This window comes from Phaethon aethereus (genome assembly GCF_964289735.1).
Source record: "Phaethon aethereus genome assembly, chromosome: 4".
Classification (NCBI taxonomy): Eukaryota; Metazoa; Chordata; class Aves; order Phaethontiformes; family Phaethontidae; genus Phaethon; species Phaethon aethereus.
Genome location: NC_138578.1, coordinates 72,846,124 through 72,874,051, shown reverse-complemented (window position 1 = coordinate 72,874,051; position 27,928 = coordinate 72,846,124). Strand labels below are relative to the sequence as shown.

The following is a 27,928-nucleotide window of genomic DNA, read 5'->3' as shown; positions in this document are numbered from 1 at the left end:
TGCCTAGGGCTACAAATTTGCTACCATAGTTTGAGTTTCAATCGTAACGAGTTCCCAGGCCATAGAGTTAACCACAAGACGTATTATCCTTCTCCCTTGGTAACTGATGATGGACGCTTATTTCCACGGGACTGATAAGAAACCTCCTCTCCACCAGCAATTACAGCCATACTTGCAATTTTGTGACATCACCAGGGAAAAATAAAATGATACAGAGAAGAGTCTTTCGGGTTTTGTGTTCAGCTGTAAATATCAGCTAACCAGGTAACTGTGCATCTCTCTCGAGTTGATGCTCAAAACCACGCCTGAGTGATTGCCTACGAAAATACAGAAACAAAAGGCCAGCATTAGTGTATTTCAGGCACGTCACAATAAATACCCTTTTTATTGCAGGGACAAGTCAATCGCATAAAGATAGTGGCTTTATTAATCAACAGGTCAGGTGAAGGTTGGTGCAACAGCTCCATGTACCTACAGCATACTTTCGCACAAAGCTTCTACTCATGGTGGTGGATTTGTGGCAAATTCCTAGGGTTTCTATCCCAGTGACAGCATAAGGTGGTTCTCTTTGTGGCTTAAAAAGGTGTAGTTGTCTTGAGGGGTGCAGGTGAGGGAGGAGAATGGAACCTGAGGCGTCCATTCGACATGCCACTGACCTGGGACTGGACACTGACCGGCATCAGCAATAGGGGAACTCTGTAGCTGTTCAAGTTGCCACTTCTCCCAGAAGGAGTCACTGCAAGGTAATGGTGTTGAGGAGTCCCAAGGTGGGGGTTGCGATAAAGTAGGCAACATAAAATATATAGAAAACACAAAAAGTGGATGGGTGAGTCTGGAAATACTGTACTGTGGAAATTCAAAAGTTATGAGAAGAGAGAGAACAAACAGAACACCCAGGCCTGTAACTCCCTGCTGTGCATGGAGAGGAGGCTGCTACTGACGTCTCCCAACAGGGAGGGAGAAAGCTCACCAAAACTAGAAGGGATCTCCATAGCATAGGAACCTTCTGCAAGTAATGTTGTAAAACAGAATTTAATATAAAGCAGGGATTACAAAATGTTTCATGATCTAGCCAGATAAAATAGAGGAGCATCATTAACAGGAATATTTTCTTGGCAGTACTGAGCAATACCGGAGCTAGTGGAAAGTATTGCAAGTAACAAACCAGCACAGCAAGCAGAAGTATAGTTTCATGTCTTAAATAAAGTCTTGCGTCTAAAAGCTGTGCAGTAGCTGACAAATATGGATGATTATGATCCACAGAAACGAACTCTTTATGCTTCGCTGGAAGTGCTGCTGGTGTTGACAACCTGGCAGAAGCACAAATCACCTCGAGAACTGCATTTGCTAACTGTCTTAATTTTCACATCAAAACATCACGATCTTGCACTCTTTAACCCTAATAATGCTCTGCCCAGATAAAAGATTTTTTTTTTCCCCTGAGTAAGGAGTGCAGAGCAAATAGAGATTATTTCTGAATGTTTTACAAATCAAGGTAAAATTTCTTTATTCCAACATCCCAAGCTGCCTTATATAAATAGGCCATAAGGGATTTCCTACCATTAAAAGAAGTTATGCTTTTGTAATGTTACTAGAGGTGCCTGAATGCTCCACTTTAATTGGCATGTCTGCAAGGACTTTGTTAGCATTCAGCCTTCTCCTCTAAAGACCCTGCAGATGAGTTGATCAAACAATTTTAACATAGACTTTGTTTTACCAGGGTTGGTTTCGGAACTAACTCCAGTAAAGTCAGGAATGCAACCAAGATAGTCTTGCAAAATCTGAATGAAAACACAGTGATACTCATACACAAAGATTGTCAAAGAGAAGATAGAAATACACAAGGCAAAGCAGGAGGCTGGATTCTTCCCTTGTGCTCAAAGCTAACACCTCCAAGAACCTAGAAGCAGTGCGGTTCAGCAAATGAAACGAACGACATCAACAAGAAATGATAAAGGTGAAAACAAAGATAAAGAAATCTTTCCTCTGCCAAAGTTCTGTCCTTCCCCAGGCTACCTCTGGAGCAGCTAAAACACATCTTCTTCCGTGGGTTCATGAAGACATTACAGTTGTCTGTTACACCATGAATCTACTGCTACGAATCCCAAAGGCTTTGGGTTACCTGATTTGTTTTCACAAAATGTGTAGAAATGGAACTGGGGAGCTTTTTCCATTGTCCCACACTTTTCAGACTGTGCCTTGAAAGCAGTGTCAGCACAACAGTAAATTTCACAAGAAATGAACTTTATAGATCAGCACTCCATATTACATTAAAAAAAACCCACAGGGTGCCAGGATATACACTTTCACCTGACACTGAAATAATTTGCACTGAGAGATATTCACAAAAAGTTTCTCTCACAGGTTCCTTATGACCACCCCATGAATACTAGAGTTACCAGCTAAATTAGGGAAGACTTACGATACTTTTTACACAGGAATAAATTTAATGTTTCTAATCACAAAAATTTTAAATGCCACTGGACTATGATGGCAATATAACAATGAATCTAGACACAATCGATCTGAAATCATGGAAACATTCACTCTACAAATCCTTCTGGTCTAAACTCCATTTTCCACTAATTCAAGGTATTATTGAGTTAATTCAACTGTTACCTATTATATTCTGTTCTGACAAATGTAACTTCTCTCTAAAATTTTCCAGGTAAGTCTCCTGACATTAAACTGTACTATCTCTGTACTTGTGCTTTATCTAGCATGTCATCCATACATTAGCCTGTATCACAAGAAAGCCAAAAGAAGATAACTGAGATAATCCTTTGTTACTGGTGTACTATTTGCTTCTTCATGAATCTCAGTAGAAAATGAAAAAAAGCTAAAATGAAAACAAACATCAATTAAAAATCAATTATTTATGAAAATTTATGAACTAAAAATGAAGTTACCTCTAGCGTTACCTAGTGTTTGAGAGTCCAGATCATCATCAATAAACTCCTCACCCTGGATGATGTTCTGGGTGTCCTCACTGTGGTTAACAGGGCTTGTCATCTCCTGCTCTTTTTCGTTGTGCATCTGGGCATAGACATTTCTGCCTGGCAGTTTCCTAAATTGGACAATGAGAAAAAGTCTTGTGATGGAGTTCCTTTGTGTTGCACACACACTGGCATCAAAGCAGAGCTCCAGAAGAGCGAGGTCGTACCAGAATCACACAACAGCACCAACCACAGAATCATAGAATCCTTGGGTTGGAAGGGACTTTTGAAGGTCCGATCCCACCCTCCCTTAATTTTGTCTTCACAACCTAAAGTTATCAACTCTTTATTCTCATTCACAGTTTTATGTAACTGTCTTACGGTGTTCATACCAATATAATAATTAAGCATCAATTTCTCATTAAGGTTGACAGACAATGAACAATACTGGGGGAAAAAAAAAAAAATCACCAAAACCACAGAAAAACTATTTTTAAGAACTCAAGCAATAGAAAGGCCCAACAGGCATTCATTTCTGGTTCCAGGTGTCTTCACAAACATTAAGCTGGGTCACAATCATCACATCCTGGTGAGGTGGGCTGACACTGCATTGAATGGCACTCATACTCCATCAGGGTTGAGGGGAAAGAAACAGGGAAAATCCAGGAGACAGGGAATGGAAAGGGAGCAGGGAGTGAGGAACCAGGAGGCCAGAATCAAGGGGTAAGGAATAAGGAGGTAAACAGGCATCAACAAGTGCAAATAAGAAGACAGGAGAGGTTTGATGAAGATAAGCAGGCAGCGCTGAAGGGGACAGAGTGTAAAGCTTGGCCCAGGAGTACTGGGAACTGCTGAATTAGACAAAACTCTCTAGACGAGACAGCATCTAATTCGTCCATTCTGATTTGAATCTAGAAAACAAAAAGCATGTTATTAAATGTCTGTTTAAGCTCTAATGAACATTTAGCACCATGGCTGAGACTGGGAGGCTTAAGACTTAGTATTGATAAAGAGGTCTTAACTAGATTAACTTAAATTAGACTTTGTAAAATCAAAGGGAGTACTTTGGGACTTCTAACTACAACAAAATTTATGGTTTAAACATTTCTTGAGAGCCATACCCTTTGCTGTAGCTGCAATCTGCCTGCGCACATAAGGACATCCTTTCCTAGGCACCAAGCAGACACTTCTGATTAGGGAGTTGCAGGTTGTGAGCTCCATTTCCTGCACTGCAAGAAGCAGCTTGACAGCTTGATCAGCATGACAGCAGATCATGGCTGTCAAAGGCTGTGCTTAAACACAGATTATTGCAACAGGCAGACAATGAGAAGAAAAGAGAAAATGAGGTTGAACTGCTGAGGTTAAGCTGAGGTTTCTGGTGAGCTCCTTTAGACAGTGTGATGATAGAAAAAGTGACACTAATTTTTAGACATCTCTCTAAAAACAACCATCTTGTGCTCCATATTCTGGCAGCAGTTTGAAAGCTGGATAAATACACAGGTTGCTCTGTTTTCTCCAGGATTTTGAAGATGACCTGTCTTTAAATGTCATTTCAGAAGAAAAGTTCTTTACCAGGTAGCATCATCTTAGCTTGAGATAAAAGTTACTGCAGCAAACTATTTTGAATGGCACCTTCCATTGCATCAAAGTAATTACAATAAACAGAAATTGTTAAACAGTGAAAGATGACCGAAGAGGATTTCTTCCCTTTAATTTGAACTATCCAAGAGATTAATTGCACCCTTTACACCTATATACGTACACATACACACACATCTGTATAGGTATGGGTATATACACACATACAAAATTATATATATACAGAAATCAGGTATTTTATCCCATTATTTATAAGCAGCACAAAGAAGAAATCTGACTGCTCTTGTTCTTTTCTGTATCTCAGTGAGCAAGAAGTAAATAAAGCACAGGACTAATCAAATGCAAAGGACAAGGGTGCAAAGAGGACTGATAGCACAACACTGTGCTATTATGACCCCTTCAACAGGTCTGAGCACAAACTTCAATCAAATAAAGCCAGGCCCTGCATCACTCTCCTCCCTTCTCAGCCACGCTGAAAGGGGGAAGGACATTCCTCATTACCAAAACAAATAGTTTAGGTAATTAATTTTGATTTTTTTTTTTCTCTAGGGCCAGTAACTACAGACTGTTTTTAATGTGTCTGCTAATGAAACTGGTCATGTGGAAAACAATATCCCTCTCAATCAGACCTGCATCAAACCTGTCAAATTGCTCACTTTCAGTCCACTGCCAAATGCCTTAGGCGAACAAAACCAGAAGAATGTCTCTGCAACACATTTGCAGAATTAACACGTGTTTTCTGCAATAATCAGGGGACCTTCTCAAAACTGTATTTCTGACAGATTGTAGAAGCATCAATGGCATTATCAAAATATCTTTGACATAATAAAAATGTTATCCATCTCAAACCCATATGGGTTTGAGGCACATCAGACCTTTGCAGTTAAGGGAGCAGAGCTGCTAGTATAACTGTTGTCTGCCCAGGCTGAAGGACCTATCTAAAACCCAGTCAAGAAGGTGCAGTCTTTGGTGTAAATCCTGAAGCTTCAACTCACATCTCTGGTAAGACTTATTAGTTAGAGATCACCACAATCACAACACATTCTATTAAGCATATTAAGGGGTTCCTGAACGAAGAAAACTCACAAGTTCACAAATAACCATTAAACTTACTGTAGTTAAGAACACTCCTTCATAGGTTACAGATAAAAGGAGAAAAGGCATAAGCTGTTATTTCTCACTCACCTAACCCTCATGAGCCCAGTCCTGCTAAGTACAGATCTATTGTGGAAGGTATAAATTTGAGGTACTTGGTGACTCTTCCACACTTTGCTTTGCTCCTCACACTTACAGAGAAAAGCATCTTAGATTGTAACACAGAGTATGGATGGGAGGAAGAATATTACAGGTCTTGTGAAGGCATGCACTGTAGGCATTTGACCTTTTATACATTAAAAAGATCTCTATGTGTTTCATATTGGTTCAGTTTTACAAGGAAGAGACTCAACCAGACTGAAGAAAATGATAGTCCAAGCCTTTTCAAGAAGCCTTTTTAACACATGTGCCAGATGTTCTGTTTACAAGGGACAACTGCACTGTGGGTTGAAACAGGATGTGGATACTGAAGCCTTGCTAAAGATGGGCGTGATTCTGGCAATTTTCCAGTTGCTCCTCACTGGTCTAACATATAGGAAAGAAGCTGCTACCCCTAATTATACAGAGAGAACCCCTTGTACACACTGATGTGCTTTGCTCTTCTTAAGGAAGCAATTTATGTTGAGTCCAATGTAACTGTTTGAAATAGGCAGAGCTGAAATGCTTGGGTCTACATAAAAGACTACTGTGAAAACATGACAAGACCTGAAATTTGACCCAAGAGATTTATATCAGCAATATGAAAATTGAAAGCACATTTTTAAAAACAGAGAAAAAGATTATGCAATAATTTCTTTTAGGGGTTTACTCTTCAGCTGCAAAATGCATGTGCTTCGCATCCATCACTGGAGACCATTACCTCTGCTGAGCAGCACTCCATGGTTTATGTTTTTATTTCCTTTTGTATTCTCTGTAGCATTTTATTTCAATCATGAAGAAGAAGAAGAAATATTCATGCCTGCCTTGAGGACCATAAAAAAAAAATGAACTGGAGACTTAATTCTGCACAGAACTACTAACAAACATCACAGCACATGGTCTTCTCCAAGCTCTCCAGGTCCCACACCTTTTAGAAGGTATTTCAGAAAGCATTTTTCTTCTTCCCTATATTCACAAACTCTAATCAGTCCATACCCGAAACTGTTTGGACTTAAAAATGTTCAGCAGCAAGGAACAGCAGGAGGGGGATGAGACATTGATTCTCACTTGTTTAAACTCTCTGGTTTATTTGTCTTTCAATTCCTTCTTTGTGGAACCAATGTTCATTGGCCTTCATGCAACTTCATTCATTTTCCAGAGGCTTGATTGAGATTGTTTAGTATAAAAAATAGGAACATATTCACATGGCACAGAATATGGAATAATGTAGCATTCTCTTGGAACTTAAATATACCTAACAACAATAATAATCCATTAAATAGAATACTTTATTGTGGTGTTGGCTTTATTGTGTTTGGATTACTGTTCATATGACTGACTTCTTTGTGCTTTAAGGCACTCCTGATTTACTTGCCTCTTTAATTTCAGAAATCTTTTCTACATACTATTACTTTGATTTCTGAGGAAGTTTTTATGAAATATTATGGATCATTAAATGAGGCCTGTTTTTTTTATAACTAAATGGCATGGATTGGGACTAAACTTGCTCTGATAGAACATAAAAGTACTATAAGCAAGGTGAGGGAAAAAGATAGCTTTTCTTCAGAGACTGAAAATGAAATAGTAAGTCAATGAGGCAGAAAGATAACACATTTCTGCTCCAGATTGTGGAAATGACCCAGGAGGGGTTTCATTTACCAAAAGTGGCATTTGATAGTAGTGGGGAAAAAAGGAATACACACAAAATGGTATACATTTGGCTGAAGTAGATTCATGGCAATTTGTGAAAACATTGTATACAGCTTTAAGTACAACTGGAAGTAGTTTGCATACAAATTAAAAGATGACGATTTTCATACTCTTTAGAGAATCAAATTTACTACTATTAACCATGTAAAATACTCAAGTAGAAAAGACAACTATTTGCTCTGGTTTGGCTACTCTAGTATCCTGCTGTTATACAGAACTAAAAAATAAGAAAAGGCTGACTTCAGATCTCCCACTAGTAACATAATGATTATATGGCAACTCTGATGTGGCTAAAGATAATTTTCCTTTCCTCCACCCTGCCTAGTGCAGACAGTGCTATTTGCCTTCTCCATACAGCTGTCCAGGCTCCCACACCATAGAAGCTTGCTCTGAAAGGATGATGAAATTTTTTCTGGATGGTGACTTGAAACCCATAAAAAAGAGAACGCAAGAAGTGTTCTTTTACTGAACCAAATTTAGTAAAGATGGTATGGAGTAGAAAAAAACCATGCAGGTCCCAGATCTGCATTAAAAAAAATGGGCCTGATTTCTCAAAAATATTTTCCAGCTGCTTCATATTGTTCTGGTCAAAAGAACCAGCTGTAGTCCATTTTACCTGGATGCTTAAACAACTGAGGCATAGTAGTGAGTATTGTAATGTATTGGTTGCTTGAGGCATCAAATTGGTGATTTCCATACTCAGAAAGCAAGAGCAAAGAAAAAGCAAATTAGTCTTGGCTTGTCCACCATGCATGTTCATTGTCTGCACTGCCTCTTATGCCACAGCCAGAGTCAGATTTAGCAGCTGGAGTATTACCTCTCGCTCTTTGCTGCTTTGCTGAAAATTCACCCCCAAACTATCTAAACCAATCTTTGTTCATTTGTGGGATATGAGTAGAATTAGTTTTTAAAACCACCAGCATTTATCACTTAAAATTTACTTTTCATTTACTGGATGAAAATAGCACTAATCTGAATTGTTTACCTACTCTCATCACAAAGGATCAAAACTCTGCATGTCTCAAGACTTTTTGGTTACTTTTTTTTTTTTTTTTTAAAGCAACTAACCAGTCTTGGGATTGCCAGGAGTCACTCCACAAGTTCTGGGGACTCCAGCACCAGTTGTTCAAGCACATGTTCCTGGTGAAAAGTCGCTGGATGCCCAAATAGGTGGTTATTATTAATTACATATTAAATATATAATTAAAATTATAAATTATAGACAAAGTATTAACATTTCAACACTTGACACATGTCTGTAACTTCTATGTGGAAATAATTCATATTTATATTTGCATGTGTTGTTTGAGTTACCATAGGGCCCCATAAGTGTTATTCTGCTGAAATTATCTCCTAAAATTGAACAATTTTTCTTGTCTATGGCATTCTTTCAGCAAATCAATTATTAATATACAGGCATATAATACTGACAAGCTGCCTTTGCGCATTACAGCCTGCGACCTATATATCTACAAAGGGCACTCAGTTTCATAGCCTCAGTCTCTATGAACTAGTTTGTAAACTTATATACTCACTGTACTGACTTTAGAGGGACTATAGTCGCAAGTAAGTACTCCATGGGGATTCACCAATTCACCATCCGTCTTTATAAACACAGGAAAGACTTTTTTTAAGGGACTAAAGATTTGGGTGGGAGAGTTCACAGGGAGAACAAAGGGAAAAAGGGATTTTTCAAACGTAGCACTGATTAGGTGCTCAATATTCTTTAAGGATCAAATTGCAAATGAAGGATGCAACCAAAAAAATTGTCATCTTGGAAAAGCTTAGCAGGAATATTAAAAAATAATTCTGTCAAATATCTCAGAAACAGACATAATACCGACTAAAATTCAATACTACTGCATGGTCATTCATCAATGCCAACAGCAGTTTTCAGGCTACTGAGGAACATTTGAATATATTGCACAATTCTCCTCACTCACACCTAAATTAAGCCCCCACAAAATTTAAATGCAAATAATTTTCACTTATTATATATACAAGTGTGACATACATTAAAGCTCGCAATTTGCAAATTGTACTATAGTTTCCTCCTTAATAAATGCTCTATTTATAAAGCAATGGTTCATTGGGCATTTTAGAAAGAATTCAAGGAAAATACATTTTTTTCTTCCTTTCTTGAATATTTTATACTTCTTTTGCCATGCCATAATTGTGTCTCTTATTTAATTGCTCTCATTTAAGAGCTAATAAAAGATATAAATCATACAGCTTTGAAAAGACATCACAAGCAAGTTTTATGATCCCACACCACAAACAGCAAATCCTCCATGTATTGCTACTGAATTAATATAATTACATCACATCAACCATTTTTATGCTTTCCTTGCTGCAGGCACCTAAAATAGCGAAACGGATTTTTATTCAGTTGTAGACAGTCTGATACAGAATTCTGTGCTTTGTCCTTTAGAGCAATCAGCCACTATGAGCTCTAAGAAACTTAGGAGCTGCGGTGAGAAAATGAAGAGACTCTTGGAAAAAGGGGGTTTTCTCTATTGACCTAAAAATTCTTTATCTAAACAAACTCTTCCTTAAATGGTATCTGCACTCATTGCTATCACAAACTCAATGCCGCATCCATTCCTATAAACTTGTGTTTATTTCAAATAAAAATCAATCTTTAAAAAATGAGACAAATCAACAGGAATTCTCGCTGAGTAAGGACATCAGGATCTGATAATTATGAAGGATTGTTTCCAGTATGGTCAAACCCAAGAGGTTCTGAATGCCCCAGAGACACAAAACCACCAAAAACATAGCCAATGATAACACAGACCCATGAACAAGAACAAAATCCTTTAAATGGCACAGCACCCTAATACCTCTGATGAATATCAACTGCAGACTAAAGATATATTCTACTGTCAAAGGCTGGCATGGCATCCCTTCCCAATTTTGAGAGTATGTCTCACATAAGGGCCACTTCCAGAATTATTTCTCCCCTCAACACAGTCTAGTGTCAAATTAACGCTAATCTATTTCCATCACTCATTCTACGTGACATTGCCCCAGCAGCTGAAATGTAATGTGTGCAAAGAGAAAGTCTAGAGAGCTATGCATTTTGATAAAACTACTTTTTTAAGAAAATCAGCATTGCAGATGCACTGTCCCGATAGCTTTAGTTTATTCATAACTGCTAGGAGTAATGAAGTAGGAATTAATCAGAAATAATAGTGTAGCTCAGCTCTGTTTCTTGATGAAATTATTTAGACAAGCTGAACAAACTCTCCATAGTTGCCATATTGCTGCTATTTATCTTGGAACACAGCAAGTGAAAGCAAGCATCAGTGCAATACCTTGATGTCTGAAAAGTTCAGAAAAACATGATTTTCAAAGCAGTGGACTTTTTGCGATTCTTCAAGAACTCTCATTTCCAAATAACAAACTCTGTTTTGCTAATCTGTGGATAAATCTAATTCTTAAAATGTGTATGTTATTGATTAAAGTTTACTTGCCTTTTGAACTTGTAGAGGATGAAAGCCCCAACTGCGACTAGACAGACAACAAAGAGAACCACAATAGCCCAGTAGCCACTGCCTCCTCCAATCCTCTGAGAGTCTGAAATACAAAACAAAAGAACAGCCTAGCACGTCATCTTTCAGATTAGTCACATTCCTGGGCTTTCTTTTCTATTTAATTGTCAGGACAAAAAAATTTGTTGTTATTTGTGTAACCTATTCTTTTCACTCCATCTGTAGCCTTTTCAAAAAGGCGACAAAACAAAATTAGTTGGTGACTTGTGACTGGAGGACAGAGGACCAATTAAAAAAAAAAAAACCAACAAACCCAAACAGAAACCCCTGAAGATTTAATTACTGGCATACTCAGTGGGGTTATTTTTCTGGGGATCTAAAGTTATCATAGGAAATAATCACATACCCTAAGTACGTGCATTGCAAAAGCAGGGCTGTATTAATTTCACAGATGGAGAAACTAAGGCTCTGAACAACAAATGAACTCATCAAGGTCATACATTGGTAAAGGCTGGAATGAACATGGGCTTCTTTTAACCCCAGCCTTTTGTGCCAGCTAACAACTGTTAGCCCTTTAAACCAGATGAGGTACTGCAGCGAGGCTGTAGCACAATTCTACATTAGAGAGTGGATAAAAGAGCTTTGTCGTCTACAGAGAGCTGACAGATTAAATATCACACCACTATTTACATAAATTGACCATGGTCAGTTAAGCTGTTCTTCCACAACACACTGAAACAGGAAAGAAGGATATATTATGGGATGTGACAAGCAAACAAAAATTACAGGAAATTGTAACACAAGGTTCAAGTCAAAGCTGAACTTTCTGGTTAAAACATCATTTTAATGTATCTCTGTTCAAAATACACACACATGTATGCACACATACGCTCTTCAACCAGTTTCCAGGTACACAGTGAATCCAGAGGTGCAGGAAATGAATGCAAAAAACCTGTTTCCATTTGTTGTAAACAGAGAAAAAACATATAATTTCTCTCAGGACAGGATTAGCGATGTAGAAACCCTACAACAAGCTTCATATCAGTTGATTTGAAGATCAGAGATACAAGGCTCTGTCCCAGACCCCTGGATTTATATCTTAAGGGATAATGGCTGAAGTAAAGAAGCTCTACTTTCTCAGCAACCAGTGCAGCCAAAGTGCTTTACCAGATTTTTTTTTTTTTAAGTACGGTTGGCTCTTCCTTCAGGGCACTGTTTTGTATAATAAAGGTATTTAGTTAATGTCATGGTTATGCAGAAAAAAGCAAGAAGCTTCTGAAACAAATCATGACCTATGACAAAATGGAAATATGTAAGAAATATTTATTTGGTGGTGATTGCTAACAAGTACCAATTGAAAATATATCCATAAATACATGATATATACTTACGTACATACATATATATACACATAACAATTTATGTGTGCATCTATATGTAACAAGTACCAAGTAAGTATATATGTATGTGTTTATACGTACACATATATATTGATATGAAGATTTTTTTGTAACTTATCAGAACTCAGGTTGGTGTGTTGGGAGCTTCATTTGTATATTTACCTGAAGCAGAGTCAGCTAAAGTCACTAAGACCCAGTATCCTCCCCTCAGAAAGAAACTGATGTTGCGTGCATTCAAGGCCTGCTTTATCGCTGCTATTCTCTGAAAATACAACAGAAAGAATGTCAGATGTCTTGCACTCCGTTCCACTTTGAGAGATTCAATGCTCTAAAAAGGAAAACCTCCGGTTCATTAAATGGTGAGAAACTCAGAACGCATTTGTCAACGATGAGCTGAAATCTTAAAGAAATTTCATATTTAAAAATCATGTAAAACTCCACAAGCCATAAAAGCTGCAAATGTCTAATTTTTATAGCCAAATCTTTCTTTCTGCTTACCAAAGACTTTATGTTTACCCAGTATCTGACAGACAGCATGTCATTTGCACGCACTATTGAGTTTACCTGGGTCATAACTCACACAATGCATAATCCATATTAAAAACTCTCCCTTCTTCTAACCTATCAGAAAAAAACCTGTGATGTCACTTTAGATTTCTTGCTATGAAAAGTAACTGCTACTTGATAATGAACTGCACGTCAAAATTTACCTCATCTCCTTACCTGTAATGGGATGGATTCCATTTATACCCAATTTTTAACAATACTCTGTAGAAATATATATATCCATCCATGGGGAAAAAATCAGGATTCTTCCTCTTTTTCTCCAGTGGATAAAGCACAATAAAATATGGTCTCTCACATTTTTATGGAGCAGAACCATTAAATATACCATCATATCCTAACCCCAGATGAAAAATTGTCTGAATTTTCCCTTCTATTTGCTTGTGTCTTCAACATGGGTAATTTTCTAAAAGATCAAAGCTAGTTTTATGCTCTATGCCTTATAATTTAGGATATGACTTCCCACAGGATGCCAAATTAGAAATATGCTTTATATCCATGAAACCTTCGTGAGTAACTCCTTTTATGATATTATCAATTATGGTGCTCATCTTTGACAAGCCTTTGCAGTATAATAGAAAATCCTGTAGTCTCTCTCATGTTACGGACAGAGACTACACAAAAGTTCAAATTCAAATATCCTCACTCCTATTGAGCAATATCTAACTTCCGAAGGCATTCCACTGACTTTATTACATTTTTTTTGTGGGGGAATTACTTAACATAAAGGTGATGTAAGCATGACCTCAGCTATTTTACAAGACAATTACTCCAGATAGCTCCTAAGTATTTATCTTTTTTCCCAAAGTCTGAAAAAAGAATGGATATGACAACTATATTGATTAGCAGCCTTTAAAGCGATACTGGCACTACTGAAATAGAGTTACTTAGTCTCAGTCTAAGTTCATTCACATGTTCATGGTATACAATGCAAAAAGGGACCAGTACTTTAGGCTAATCTGACTTTCAGCCAGTAAAAGAAATTACTTAGCCCCATAACTTTGGATACATCATATTTTCCTGGCAGGTGTTTGAGGAATTCAACATGTGCTCTGGTTTTTGCTTAAGTGACTAACACTTGTTTGTTATTTCTCTCCCCATCCCTGCGTTCCCACCCAAGCCTATATGAAATACACTTCCACAGGTCAAAAATTTGAATCTCATGTGAATTCAGCCAAAGGTTCTAGCTTATTTATTTCACTGTTAGATTGATGGTTGTTTCAGTACTCATGTTTCGGGGTTTTTTCTTCTGCCCTGAGGTAGTTACTGAGCATAGTGCTGCCACCTCTCCAACTTTTTAAAAAACAAATCCAGTTTTTTGGAGGTCCTCACTAGGCTAAGGGTCTTATACCAGCATTTGAATTTTCTATCTTCTTTTTCTACATCCTTTCCAATGATAATATTCAAACATGCAAACACAATGGCTCCTTCATTGTGGTGTAAGAATGCAAAAAGAATGATACTGTTCAAACTCTTACCCACTTATACATCTAGGGGTATGACTTGCCCTTTTTGCCAAAGCAACTCACTGGGAATTTTCATGTAGTAGTTTTTCTAGATAGAACCCCAAATCTTCCCTAGAACCACTGCTTTCCAGACTATAGTTTAAATGCACTTTAATTGACTCTTTCAACTAGATTCATCCCACCTGACATTAGACATGTAATAGATGTGTATTAATTAAGCGACCTAGTCTTCCTCTAGAGTCAATGATTAGGATGAAATACTTTTGAAACTGCTGTGTTCTTAAAACCATGTTAAATCACACTCAGCTTTTATTTCTACATGCATAAATTTGAAAGAAAAAGGGCTTTTGTCAGAATGGAACCAAACTTCAGAATTATCCAAAGGGCTTCTACTACTATAGTGCCAACTTACTTACGATCTTTGTTATTGCTTTTACTTTTGCTGACTACTTTTATCAGTAATGACTCCTATTCTAGACCACTAACTTAATAAATAGCATCACATCACAACACTCCATGTAAAACACCAATAGAAACTCCACCAAGTAGATACTCTCTGCCTGACCAAAAATTATTGCCTTTAACAATCCTTCTGAAATCACGTAACATCCCAAACCCTAAAAGGTTTTTAGCCAAGAACAAATAGGTTCTTTTTAAGGGAGAACATTTCATAACTATGTCTAAGTTAAGGATTTTAGGGACATCTCCAAATTTGCAGAAAACATTCTGTGTTGGTGAGTCCTCACAACAGTGTCACAACACTGACTTTGAGAACTGGCACCAGCAGCATGACAAAGCACATCCTTCCAGTGAAACATGAGGAAGACTGTCAAGATTCTCTTCTGGTAACAGAAGAGAATGTAATGAATCTTTAAAAAAGTGATGTCATGAGTTTTTTTCTGTTGACTTAACCAGTTACCGCTTCTAAGTTTATTTACATAGGGTATATTTTCAGGATATTTCTCGAGTCACAATGGATTCTGATACAACACATATTTTATCAAAATCTGTGCCATTCAATTCTAAACCAGCAACCTCTATGCACATATCAATAACTAAAGCAGTGTTCCTTAGGAATAATACAAAAATAGAAATTTAGGCAGCTGGCACTAGAAGACTGGCGCTATAGCACTGTACTCTATAAAACAATCGGCGTTGAAACTTGACACTAATGTACCTGATGTTTTAGCACTGGATACCATAGCTAATTGCTCTTGACTCCCTTTGTTCCTGCTCCAACCAAATGTAAGTTGTACCGTATTTGGTATTTCCATACACATAATGCCCTGCCACCACTGGTCTGACCTGGTCCATCCTAACAATGTCAAAAATGTAAATCTATTCTCCAGATTACACAATTACTTTTACCTTTCAGTGCTCTTCTAGTTTCAGAAAACCTTTGCAAGGTCTTACCAGAGGACTTATTACAGAAACTGTGCCCTGCTAAACTACTGTAATTTCCCCATAGCCCCACTGAACAAAAGTTTTCCCAAATCATTTGCAACATGTGATAGTTCTTCTTTATGCTTTGAAGGAACTCACAGGATATTTCATACACAAACATGAAAAAAAACCCTTGAGACAGCATTGATTATAACTGATGATATTCTTTAAGCTGCGTTGAAGCACAGCACTAATATAACAGTTGAGATTTAAAGGGAATTAATATGCATAAGACATCGCACTGAAATAAAATGTTTGCACAGGCTATGAATCTATGACCATCAGTTCCCTTAAATTATTAAAGACCTCCATTCCATAAATGTTCAGAATAGAAAGAAAGAATTTCTTTCAGAAGCTGCACCTTGCTTCTTCAAGAAGTGGACAGATGCAACATAACCAGGATTTCAGACTCCCAGGGATTCCCACTGTGATTACAGAGCGAGACCAGTAAGGGTTTGGGGTTGCCACAAAGCAGAAAATCTTGTGCATTCACACTGTGCTCTGTGCATTTTAAAGTAAGACACCCATTAAAGTACTTGGACAACATCTACATACTCCTTTGGATCTTCCAAAGTGTACCCCATCAATTCCAAACACAATCTATGGTTTTGTGTTAGTATGAAGAGCTTCATCTTCCCTACTTCTCCAGCTCTTGGGATACTGTGACCTTGTCTCAAAAAGTTGTAGAATGCCCTTCAAAATTAACAATACCTTACACTAGGATTCTTCATAACTGGCAGGACTTGAACAGTGTTGGGATCTGTTCCTTCCCTATCACAGCAAAAGGACGAATATAATAAATTTTAAGCGCCAGTCCTTCTTCTGGTTTTCAACTGGCATAAGTTGAATTTCATTATGGAAGAAATATGGTTTGGAAATAAGTAGGGAGAAACTAATGTCTGATTTTCATTCCTGTGTTCACGATATTTGTTTCTTGCCAACTGAAAAGTCATTTGCACATAAAGGCAGAATCTACCTGCTTGATGTTCTTTACATTATGGGTCAACTATGACGGTTCAGTTTCTGTTTGACCTGAAATCTAATCTGCTTCTGAAGGCAGTGCAGAGATGGTTCATCCCTTTTTAAAAATATCAATGTTCTAAATACACTCTTTGATCTACTGTATCTTCACAGACTGACATGCCATCCTTGTTGTTTCTGTTTAAAAAGCAGATCGATATTAGTTACTCTTGAGAAATACACTAATACCAGTAAGCACTAGCTTATGCTGCTCTATACACTGTCAAACACAGCAGTCGTAGCTGTCGCTAGCTTTTACATGTCTCGTCAGGTGGGAGTGAGATCTTCACATGGTTAGGGTGCACCTTTTAATTTCACATAAAAACAGTGAGAATACAGCCAATGACTGCAAAACAGGATGAAGACTGTCCTAGTCCTTGTCCTAGCGATGTCCAGACATACATTGCTCTGGTTACCTTATCACTAGTTACGCTTCTCTTTCTTTTTGGTTGGTTTGCTGGTAGCAGCACATGCAAGTCAGCAGTTGTGGGCAGACCAGGTTTCACAACTGTCATGAGTGTTTCTTCGGGTATATTGGTTTCCTGTGAACACAAAGGCATATGGCAAATTATAGGACAGCATGCTTTATATTTTACAGAAAATACATAAGTAACTCCACATGTGTCTTTTGGTCTTTGGTGTTCTGATCCTTAATATTTAGAGGGGATTCCACCAGAAGCTAAAACGTGAACAAAGCCAAACATAAATTAACTGAAATGTGAACTGCTCTTTGAGGATTGGAAGAGCTAAGCATTGTTATCGCATTAAAGAGATTTAGTGGCATCATGGAAGCAAAATGAAGTGGTGTGCAGTTTTAGCAAAACTCTGCAATGGTGAGGCATTTCTATAGTAACATAAAAAAAATTCCTAAGTGATTTAGGATCCTTTGTGGGCCATTCACACACTTAGTACACTTAGAAGGGCATATTCATTACAGTTAACTTTAGCTTAGGGAAGCTACTTTTCCATCTGTGTTTAACGAACAGAGAGAAGTCTTCCAGGGTGAGACTAAGAGCACCTAGGTTCACTTCCTGGAATTGTTATGAATACCTGCAGCCTCCACTGAAAGTCAAGTGCATTTCTTTTCAAAATAGTTTGTGCAAATTTTACTTTTAGTCCCAAATTCCTCCATGTGTTGTATAATAAAGCCAGACAATTCTAATGACAACACCCTGGGCACTTCTTGTAGCCTTCCATTCCCAGATTCCGAAATTCCATTAAATTGTTCATATTCTTTTGTAAATGATTTAATAATTACTAAAATGCAAGGGCAATTTTATAAGGGATTAAAACATTTGTTTGACTGACACTGGTCATGGAATGGGTTAAGTTGAAAAAAGTGGGAATTTACTTTAATTTGACATTTGATGTGAACCTTAAAAAAAGGGCAGGAAAAAGTATAAAGTCAAAATTCCAGAACCTGATTTGCACTACTGTAAATCCAGGAAAAGTGATTCCAAACACAAGCATTTTCAAGACTTTATCAGCCTGCACCTCAATACTATTGTTCTCACAAAAAGTCAGTGTGTGCACACTCAGTTGCTGGCAGTGTGTGCACCTGAAGAGCACAGCTCTAGAGCTCACAGTTTTTATGGGGTGCTTTTACGTCTCTCACAGAACTGCTGCATGGCTTTGTATTCGATTTAACTTACAGGATTCAGCTGCTCCTGATCCACATTTCTTTCCAAATATAATCTAAAAAACCAGCTGTATGAACTCTTTTCCTATATATAAGATTTTCAGTGTTACACAACTGATGTTGTGATTTTTTTTTTCCTTCTACTTTGTCTTAACATAAAGCCTATGTCTTTTATATCACACAGCATCCTCTGCTCAACTTCTAAATATATCACATTTAAGCTACTCTTCTTGTTTTGGAGCTAGCATTATTTGTCAATACATCCACCCCTAATCCCAGAGAGCATTATTTAGCATTAAATGCCAATTAGGCTGTGTTAGACCTGAACTTCCTGCATTACAATATCATCGCCTACAGCCTGCACATAAAAGCGACACTAAGCTTGAACTTGTTTGAAATGTGGCTCATGAGGTTCACTTTATTATTTTGCTCTGCCTCCTTTTTTCTAAATGAAAAGGCATTAACTTAACCTTCAAGCTTTACGACTGGTGGGGGAACATTTTATGAGCAATCTGAAAGAGCACCTTTGCAAGAAGTCGTGTTACTACCCGCCCTATGTCCTCCCTCCACTCCGGTATGTCAGGGTTGTACATGTCCAGGTGCTTAGTAAACTTCAGAGGAAGAACATGAAAATGATCTAGAAAAACAAAAATTAACATTCTTTAACAAGCAACAAACCACATTGCAAAAACAGTTTTGCAGAAATAAAAGCTGAAAATATGTATTTGGCATTATTTGCTGTGCAGCGCTGCAGTATCTAGGAACCCCACTGCTCTGTGTTGTGTACTCATGCATAGAGTGAGAGTACACTCTTGTCAGGCACTCGATTTCTTCCTGTATTTTCGTCAAGAACATCAAATTTGTGCCTAAAGGTAAAAAAGCAGGAAGAAAAAAAATAAACAAAGCAGACTTACATACATGCTCTGGGGTTATAACCTTCTCAGCAATTTTTCCTTGGGACAACACACCACACAGACATAGTTGCTTTCTTTTACTTGTAATGGCAATGTGCCAATGGATTTTATTCTCACTGAATCATAAACAGGAGGGGTTTGCCCATTACATGTTCCTGTTTTTCATGTAAAATGAATGCCTTATGCATTCTATCAACTAACTCTGAAAATAAGAACAGAAATGATACACCAAAAGCTAACTACTGCCCTCTTCAAAAAAATAAAAACAAGGTACACCCTCAGCATTTTTCTGGATACTGTCCAAAATATCTGAAATACCAGAAATGGGCTGTTCCTCAGTAAACAGTCTCTAAAACCTTCTCTTACTCTATATAGGCTCCTTGGATGAACACCTGGGGAACTTAAGGCAAAGCAGAGAAAGAGATCCTCTGGAATGCATGAGTCAAAACTGCTCTCTCCAGTGCTTCCAACAGAATGGTATTTTAATGGGGTTTTCTTTTCAAGAGATGTCTTTATTTCCCCCATGACTGGTACTTTCTCACTCTTGGTATCAGGATTGGCCAACACCAAGAGCAGAAGCAGCATTTGAAAGCCAAAGTCATTGATCAAGTCACAGTAAGACAGGCTATACTTCTAAAGATTTCTAAAAAAGCGGATGCACTTAGAAGTGGCAGCATAAATGTTAAATCCATTTATCTTAGGAAAGGAGAAGGTTCATAAAAGCTGAATTTAGCATGAGTATTTTTTTTACCATTATTTTAAATTAGTAAGTATACTAAAAGCAAAAATAACAGAATCTTCTTCAGACAATAGAGGTATGTATATCTTGTTGTGTATTTCATGGTATCTGAAGGCTTTTAGCTCTGCATTAAAAAGAAGCTTTTTCACTTATCACAATTCCCACATGTGACAGCACAAATAAAATGTAAATAATTCGTCGGCACTACATTTTTCACAGTATATTATGCCTTGTCACCACATTATAAGACACAACAAAATACACCAGGGCACAATGTGAAACAAGAGCTGAAGGGTTATTCAATAATTACAGCAGAGCTATACTTGATCCAAACTCTCAGGTAAACATCAAAGGAACAGTGATATATTGCAATAAAAGGCAATTATTTCACATTGTTTTTAATGCTGAGAGTATATACACAACTAAATTATCTTTTTTTTCAGAGGTAATTACACCACTTTATATATTTCCAAGGGGAAATGGTTAGTGACATGCTACATCACTTAAGACACATGCAAGTCTGTGGGGCTGGATGGGATCCACCCAAGGGTACTGGGGGAGCTGGCAGAAGTGCTCACCAAGCCACTTTCATTTATCAGCAGTCCTGGCTAACCGGTGGGGTCCCAGTTGACTGCAAATTAGCAAATTTGATGCCCGTCTGCAAGAAGGGCTGGAAGGAGGATCCAGGGAGCTACAGGCTTGTCAGTCTGACCTTGGTGCTGGGGAAGGTTATGGAACAGATCATCTTGAGTGCCATCATGCAGCATGTACAGGACAACCAGGTCATCAGGCCCAGTCAGCATGGGTTTATGAAAAGCAGGTCCTGCTTGACTAACCTGATCTCCTTCTGTGACAAGGTGACCCGCTGTGGATGTTGTCTACCCGGACTTTAGCAAAGCCTTTGATACAGTTTCCCACAGCATTCTCCTGGGGAACCTGGCTGCTCATGGCTCAGACAGGTGTACTCTTCGCTGGGTAAAAAACTGGCTGGATGGCTGGGCCCCAAGAGTTATGGTGAATGGAGTTAAATCCAGATGACAGCCGGTCACAAGGGGTGCTCCCCAGGGCTCAGTTTTGGGGCCAGTTCTATTTAATACATTTATCAATGATCTGGACGAGGGGATTGAGCACATCCTCAGTAAGTTTGCAGACAACACCTAGCTGGGTGGGAATGTTGATCTGCTTGAAGGTATTTAAAAGACGTGTAGATGTGGCACTTAGAGACATGGTTTAGTGGTGGACTTGGCAGTGCTAGGTTAGTGGTTGGACTTGATGATCATAAAGGTCTTTTCCAACCTAACCAATACTATGATTCTATTCTATGATTTTATGAAATTTTAAGAAACTGTCTAGTCATAGGCCAAATACTATTTAAACACCATTGGTACATATAGCATTCGGGAACCACTGTAACATTTAAAATAAGCAAAGGGAACAAAACATTTCAGATTAAACCCTTCCATACAATCACACTGTCCAATTTCATGGAGTAACCTAGTGACAGTTCATCCCTCTAATTTTAACAATTAAATGTGGCACTGGATATCATTTTGCAACAGGTTCAGTTGTGTCAGGGCTGGTTTAGGATGTGCAAGAAACAAGTACACATGAAACAAACAAAAAAAATTATCAAGAGTAATAATGTCTCACCGAAAACATGGACGACTTTTGAGTCCTGAAGCATGGAGCTCCCACAGGAAGCCTGCACTGTAACTCTGATGTCACCTGTCTCTGCAAACTTTGTCACCAGAAAATTGTCCAATGTAAGTAGTGGCTTTAAAAAACACAGAAAAGTTGAAAACATAATTTCAGCAAGAACCTCAAGAACGGTGTCTGCAGAGACTTGTCACTAAAAATATTAATAAAAAAGTTTTCACATCAATTGTTGATAATCAACATTTTTTCAAATTGTTCAATTACAATTATCAATACAGGATGTTTCTTTCCCTAAATAGAATGTTTATAAATAGCCGCCAGATGGGGCAAACATTTCTTTTAGAATAATTGGTAGTCTATTAGGTTTTCATTCAGATCCCACTGAAATAAACAGATTTTTATTCAGGCTCACAAATCTCTACAAGATCATATATAGCAAGCCATTTGCCTCAGAAAATGTGGCGTACAGTCAAGGTCAAAAGGATTACTCCTGTTGACTTAGAGCTTGACCCATGGAAAGTGCATCAGCCCACCATAACCTCCAAGGCGGAACTGAGATACTCTGTTCCCTGACTGCATCTGTATGAATTGCAAAACCCTCCACAAGACTACATCAATCTGCAGTGCCTGTTCTAGCAATAGCAAAGTCAATAACAATTAAAAGATACCGGCTGGTATTATGGTAGACAGCACATTTACAAGTAGAAAGTTCATCACGCTTATCTGAAGCGTTCCTTTGTCATACTTAGTCTCCTTCAAATAGAAAGTATTTTATTTACATGCTATTGAAAGAATTACCTTAAAAGAAATTAACCCAGCTAGACAATAAATATTCTCAATAGAAATACTTGGAGATTTATGGCTCTAGGATATGTTTATCTAGACTTTCTATCCCCAAATGAATATGACTAGATTATTTGAGTGCTTTCAGTGTTTTGATATCCTTTTAGATATCCCAGTTATTTTTGATACACCAGTTTATTTTACTCACAGGAAATATTTATCTATACTATGAATATATATACTTCTGTACAGCACTTAAATTTAAAGTACTCACATCATCAACATGGAAGTGCATAAATCCAAGTTTCATCATTCACCAATGCTATGATCCCAAATGCATCCCCCTCCACAAGTTTTTTTCCACAGGTAATGAAATAAATTGTTGCTCCCCCAAAAGAAAATGGTTTAGAAATTCAAACCAATTCTAGAAGAGAAATTTCCATTTCCACATAAGCAGCAATAAAGCAAAATTAATACCTTAAATGGATGTGATAAAAGAGAAGTTAGATACTGCTTGCCACCAGATAAAACTGGCTATTTGGAATGAAAGATGGTCTAAAAGAAGTCATGCAACATGGTAGTATTTCTGTTAAAGTAAAAGGTGTCACTCAAACTTCACTGGAAAGAGATTGAAAATAATTTCAGTCAAAATCATTCACGTACCTGAAGACTGTTTCCTATCCACCAGTAGAAGACTGTCAAATTGGGGTTCTTAGGCAGTATGATGGCTGTCAGATTCGCCTCCTGGTTCCTCCCAACAACTGGAACCACTTCTAAATTTAAAGCCTGCAGTGGAGCTGAACAAAGTTCCCAAAATATCATTGAACAAGAATCCATCAATTTATTAATGCCTTTTTGCCCAAAAGCCTCTCGCCATAAAGTTCTGAATTTATTCTCCCCCCTCCCTCCTGCTTTTACCTCTGTCTTGAAAGCTGTGGGCATAATTAGAAGGACCTCATTTCAACAACAACAACAACAACAAAACAAAACCCCAAAAAACCCACAAAGAAAATCCCAGAGCAATGTGATGGGTCACGGAAATGCACCTCTCTGAGGCACTACTTTTTTTTTTTTTTTTAAAGTAATAGAAGATTAAATGGATAGAAACCTAACAAATCTCAAACTGCTAACGGAAAAGCAGAAAACTGAAAAAGAATGTTGCTGACTACTCATTTTCATTACAAAATACCAGCTGTTAGGCTCACATCACATGTAAACTCTCATTAATGCATGCTTTAAAATAGATGTGTACATCAGGGGAGCATTTATTCACAAATCAAAAGAGATAAACTCTGTGCTCCAAAATGTGCCGTAGAGTAAGTTTATTCCTTTCTGAACTTTTGCCTATGAAGGCTGCAAATATTATTATTTGTATAAAAGAAACACATCATTACAATGATTTTATCTGCTTCTTCATGTTGTATTTTGCTTTACAGTACAATAACTTTATTGAGAGAAAATCTTTCCCTTGGAGGTTTCTGAGTATATTTTTGTCAGAATGGCTGGAGGTAAAAACTTTATAATAGCATAATGTGATAATTTGAGTTTCTTAACTTCAGCTACACCATCTATCCAGGATACCAAACCATTGTATGGTCCAACATTCATTCATTGCACAGAATGAATACTAATCCATCCACTTCTGTTTCATTATAAATACCTTTTAACTCATTCAAAAGTTTTTCAATTCAGTGCATACTTAAAGGTAACTAACACCAGTCCACAGTCTTTCTCTTACTCTCTTTCATTAACTCAATCATTGCCCGTTCACTTCTAATTCACTTTGACTAAACTGATAGAACGTTTCTGAGAGCAAGTTGTCAGAGCTGTGCACATCCTCCTTTTCCACCTCACTTCAACTGGTCTGTGTGCTGCTTCACCTGAATGTAAGGCTCTATTTTCATTCTGTGTTTTCTCCGATGATTCTTTAACCACCTACATGAATTCAAGACATGTTGGTTGCTTAAACAAATGGTTTCTTCAATAGCTTATTTACCAACACAGAGTTAAAATGCTCTTCCTGTTGCTGGTGTCTTCAGGAAAATTCAGAAATTGTAGGATTCCATTAAATTTGTTCCTCCTAGAAATAGATTTTCCTTCTAACGATGCAAATTAAAGAAGTCCAGAGGGATCTGCACCACTTTTTTGATTTTGCCATAAATTTACATTTTCCCAGAGGAAACTTATCATTTTGAGATACAGATTTGCTCCTGAAGAAGGTCACTTTCTTTTCCAAAATTTTTAGAGGGGAAGTTGTTTGGTACTTGAATGATGACTGTTATTTCAAGTTTGCCATTGCTACGTATTAAAGAGCTAAAAATAATTATTGTGAGTCCTTTGCTTGTCTCAGTCACACAATTCCATAATGCATTTGAACGAGCTTCATAGCACCCTTAAGTGTATACAACTAGGAATGCACTTGACTTACACGATTTCTACTTAATGAAGCTACAATTTCAGTACAGTTTTCAAAGCTCCCTGATTATTCACACACTATACAGATTATTATTTCATGAAAAAGAAAATGTATGCCTCGTTCTTTTTATTCTGTGTTACCTACTCACTTTCATACTATCAGACTTGCTTTCTTATAGTTCATTAAGAAGTTGTAGATGGTGTCATCTGGATCAGAAAGCATCGTCTGGATGACAGGTCAAAGTTCATATAATTGTCCTGCGTTACAGGGCATCCCATAGCAACAGAACTTGGCAGGAGTAAAAAATATCCCCTTTACCATTTGTCCCTGAAAAAATTCCCTGGAAATACATCAGCTGGAGATAGAGGGAAAGCAGGACTTTATAGGCATTTCTGCTTTCACAGCATTCCACAGTGAAAAATGTCCCTGAATGGCTATCGTAGAAGTTGCAGTTTAATTAGTGCCATCTAAATTCCTCAAATCTTGTAAGTTACCTAAAAAATCAAACAGAGCAAATCACATAAGAAAAATGTATTCAACTGGACTGGGTAACATGCTCCCGTGAGTCTTCTAGGCCAAGCGCAGCATCCACAGACAAGCTCAGGAATGGACCATGTCTGCTTCAGTGCTCTGCTGCCTTTGCACTTCAGCACCAAAGGCCTCTTAATGCAACAGTCATTTTACTTGTGAAAAATAACTCTGGCATCTGCAATTTTTAAATCCACTGCATAAAACACAATCAACATCTTTTATTTTTACTGTTTATCCTGTAGGCCACACCAGAAGCACATTCTGAGAAAGCGGTTGTTATGCATTCCATCAGGGCTTGCTACAGCTCGTCATTCTCTGAACGGACAAGTTGTCCTCCTCAGAGAGAAGGATGTTACAGAGTTTTTTTTGCTGTTTGTTGCTTGTACAGATCTATACCGTTCCTGTGCTTAACCTACTTCCCAGCACCTGGGAGAAGTTACTAAAAAGTAACAGTGAAGCCCTAAGTAATTTATCTGAGCTCTCTGGAGTTGTCAAATGATTCAAAAACCAAACACAACAAAGAAACAGATAATGAAACTGAGGCAGAGAATTCAATTCTGATCCTTGCCATTTGATTTAATAGGAGATTGTCCATTAGCATTAATACGTTGGGCTCCATCTGCTAATCAGAACTGGAAACTCTGGACTCAAGGACTCTGACTAGCAAAATACATAAATATCAGTAGGCACCAGACAGGCTGACATAAAGCACACGGATCTGTGCACAGACTTGTTTGTGGTTCCAGTGATTTCCACTGCTTTGGGATTAGGATGGAAGACACACCACTTTCAACAAAGGGAAACAGACACCTGCAGAATGCAAGATGAGTATCTTTTCTTCTGATATTACTTGTCTCTGAATTTTTGACACATCTGAAAACAGGCAAAACAGTACCTGTCTTGAATCTTGAAGGAAGAGGAAAATTCAGTTCCAGCTGTGAGTTTCCTTCTTCATTTTAATTATGAGATGACTGAGGTACATTAAGCTTGCGATGGTGCATGATATTCCCTGTGCCATGCTATTCTTTTCTTTTAAATCTATTTGATAGAGCTTTTTAGGTCTTAATTAAGGAAAGGGAGAGCAGTCTAAGTCAAATAATACTGCCTGCCAACATGAAGTTATACCTAAGTACCACTTTAAAATTTTGTGAGAATTAACTACCTAAATTCTAGATTCTAGTACTTTAAAAAGTAGCCTTTTAGAAACGCTGAGATTTTGATTCCTTTTAAAAATCATACAAGACTTTTTACATTTCTCAACATGTCTGTTCACTTGTTTCCCATAGCACCTGGAAGCTCTGAAAAAGACATAGCTTGAAGTGTTAAATTTTAGCTGCTAAGACTGCCAGTAGGGTGTTGAGTCAGGAAGATGGATCAAGCCTGAGATGTGAACTGAGGCTTGCTATTTAAAAGATTAATACACCATCCTTCTCCTAAATCCAAACAGAACTAACTCTGACCTCCTAATACATGAGGTTTACAAGCCTCTGCATTAACAATGTACAGCACTGCAAGACTGCGTGAGGTTATGGAAAAAAATACGTATATTTCCTAATTGTGGCTAGTAATTTTCCTCATTGTTGTCATGAGGTTTTTAGACAGCAGCAAAAGTAAGAAAACCAAAGAGCTAATTTACAGTTGACTTGGACGAACATCACAGCCTCATCATGGCCAGCCACATTCTCAGCCTTCACGGAGACACGGTAAATCCCAGGATTCTCATAGCGGTGACGGATGGGTTCTCCAGTCATCGTAAGGTTCACATATATTGCCTTAAAGCCATCTCCAAGATCTACCTGGTATTTGGTATTCAATATATCACCCTAAAGGAAAATATATCAAAAATATTTTAAATTGCTAAAACCAAAATAGACAGGACACTATTACAACCATTTCCTGAATCACAACAGCATGACCAGCCCCAGCCAGATATTTTGACTCAATTGCAATAGCTGCAGTAAAATCATGACTTTAGTGCAACAGATGTTGTGTGCATTGATAGACATAAAGCTAAATTTCCACAGTAAGGTACTACCCGAAATGAAGACATCCTAGACCACTAACCAAGCTGTATGACACAGAAACCATCACTCTTGTCTTAATGCAGCTGGACACTAACATAACAGTGCAGAGGAGCCCCAAGTTCTGAAGCGATGCCCATATGATTGCAAACAACATGAATATTGTTAGTTTAGCGAATTACCACTCATCCAGTGAACTTCTAGCCTATGCAATTATAAAGCAAAATTAATTGGTTCAGACCTTCTTCACAGCACCTTCTAACCACACCCTCTGAGTGTCAACTATATGGCCTTCAAGATCCAAGCTGGGATCTTCACAGAGTTGTATTGCATCATAGAGAGCTACCAGCATGTCTAGAACTAA

At 37.7% G+C, this 27,928-nt stretch overlaps 1 protein-coding gene across 1 annotated transcript in view; it reads right to left on the bottom strand.

The window, feature by feature from the left end:
• Positions 1 to 293: 293 nt before the first annotated feature.
• The window catches only part of SORCS2 (sortilin related VPS10 domain containing receptor 2), a gene marked incomplete at both ends in the record, with an annotated part of 569,250 nt that continues 541,615 nt past the window's right edge, over positions 294 to 27,928 (bottom strand). The window contains 10 exons of the mRNA XM_081999338.1: positions 294 to 317; positions 657 to 736; positions 2,910 to 3,067; positions 10,955 to 11,057; positions 12,535 to 12,634; positions 17,282 to 17,407; positions 19,029 to 19,141; positions 21,808 to 21,931; positions 23,260 to 23,393; positions 27,180 to 27,366. Of these exons, the coding sequence (XP_081855464.1) occupies positions 294 to 317; positions 657 to 736; positions 2,910 to 3,067; positions 10,955 to 11,057; positions 12,535 to 12,634; positions 17,282 to 17,407; positions 19,029 to 19,141; positions 21,808 to 21,931; positions 23,260 to 23,393; positions 27,180 to 27,366 (1,149 nt within the window). The remainder of the gene's footprint in view (positions 318 to 656; positions 737 to 2,909; positions 3,068 to 10,954; positions 11,058 to 12,534; positions 12,635 to 17,281; positions 17,408 to 19,028; positions 19,142 to 21,807; positions 21,932 to 23,259; positions 23,394 to 27,179; positions 27,367 to 27,928) is intronic.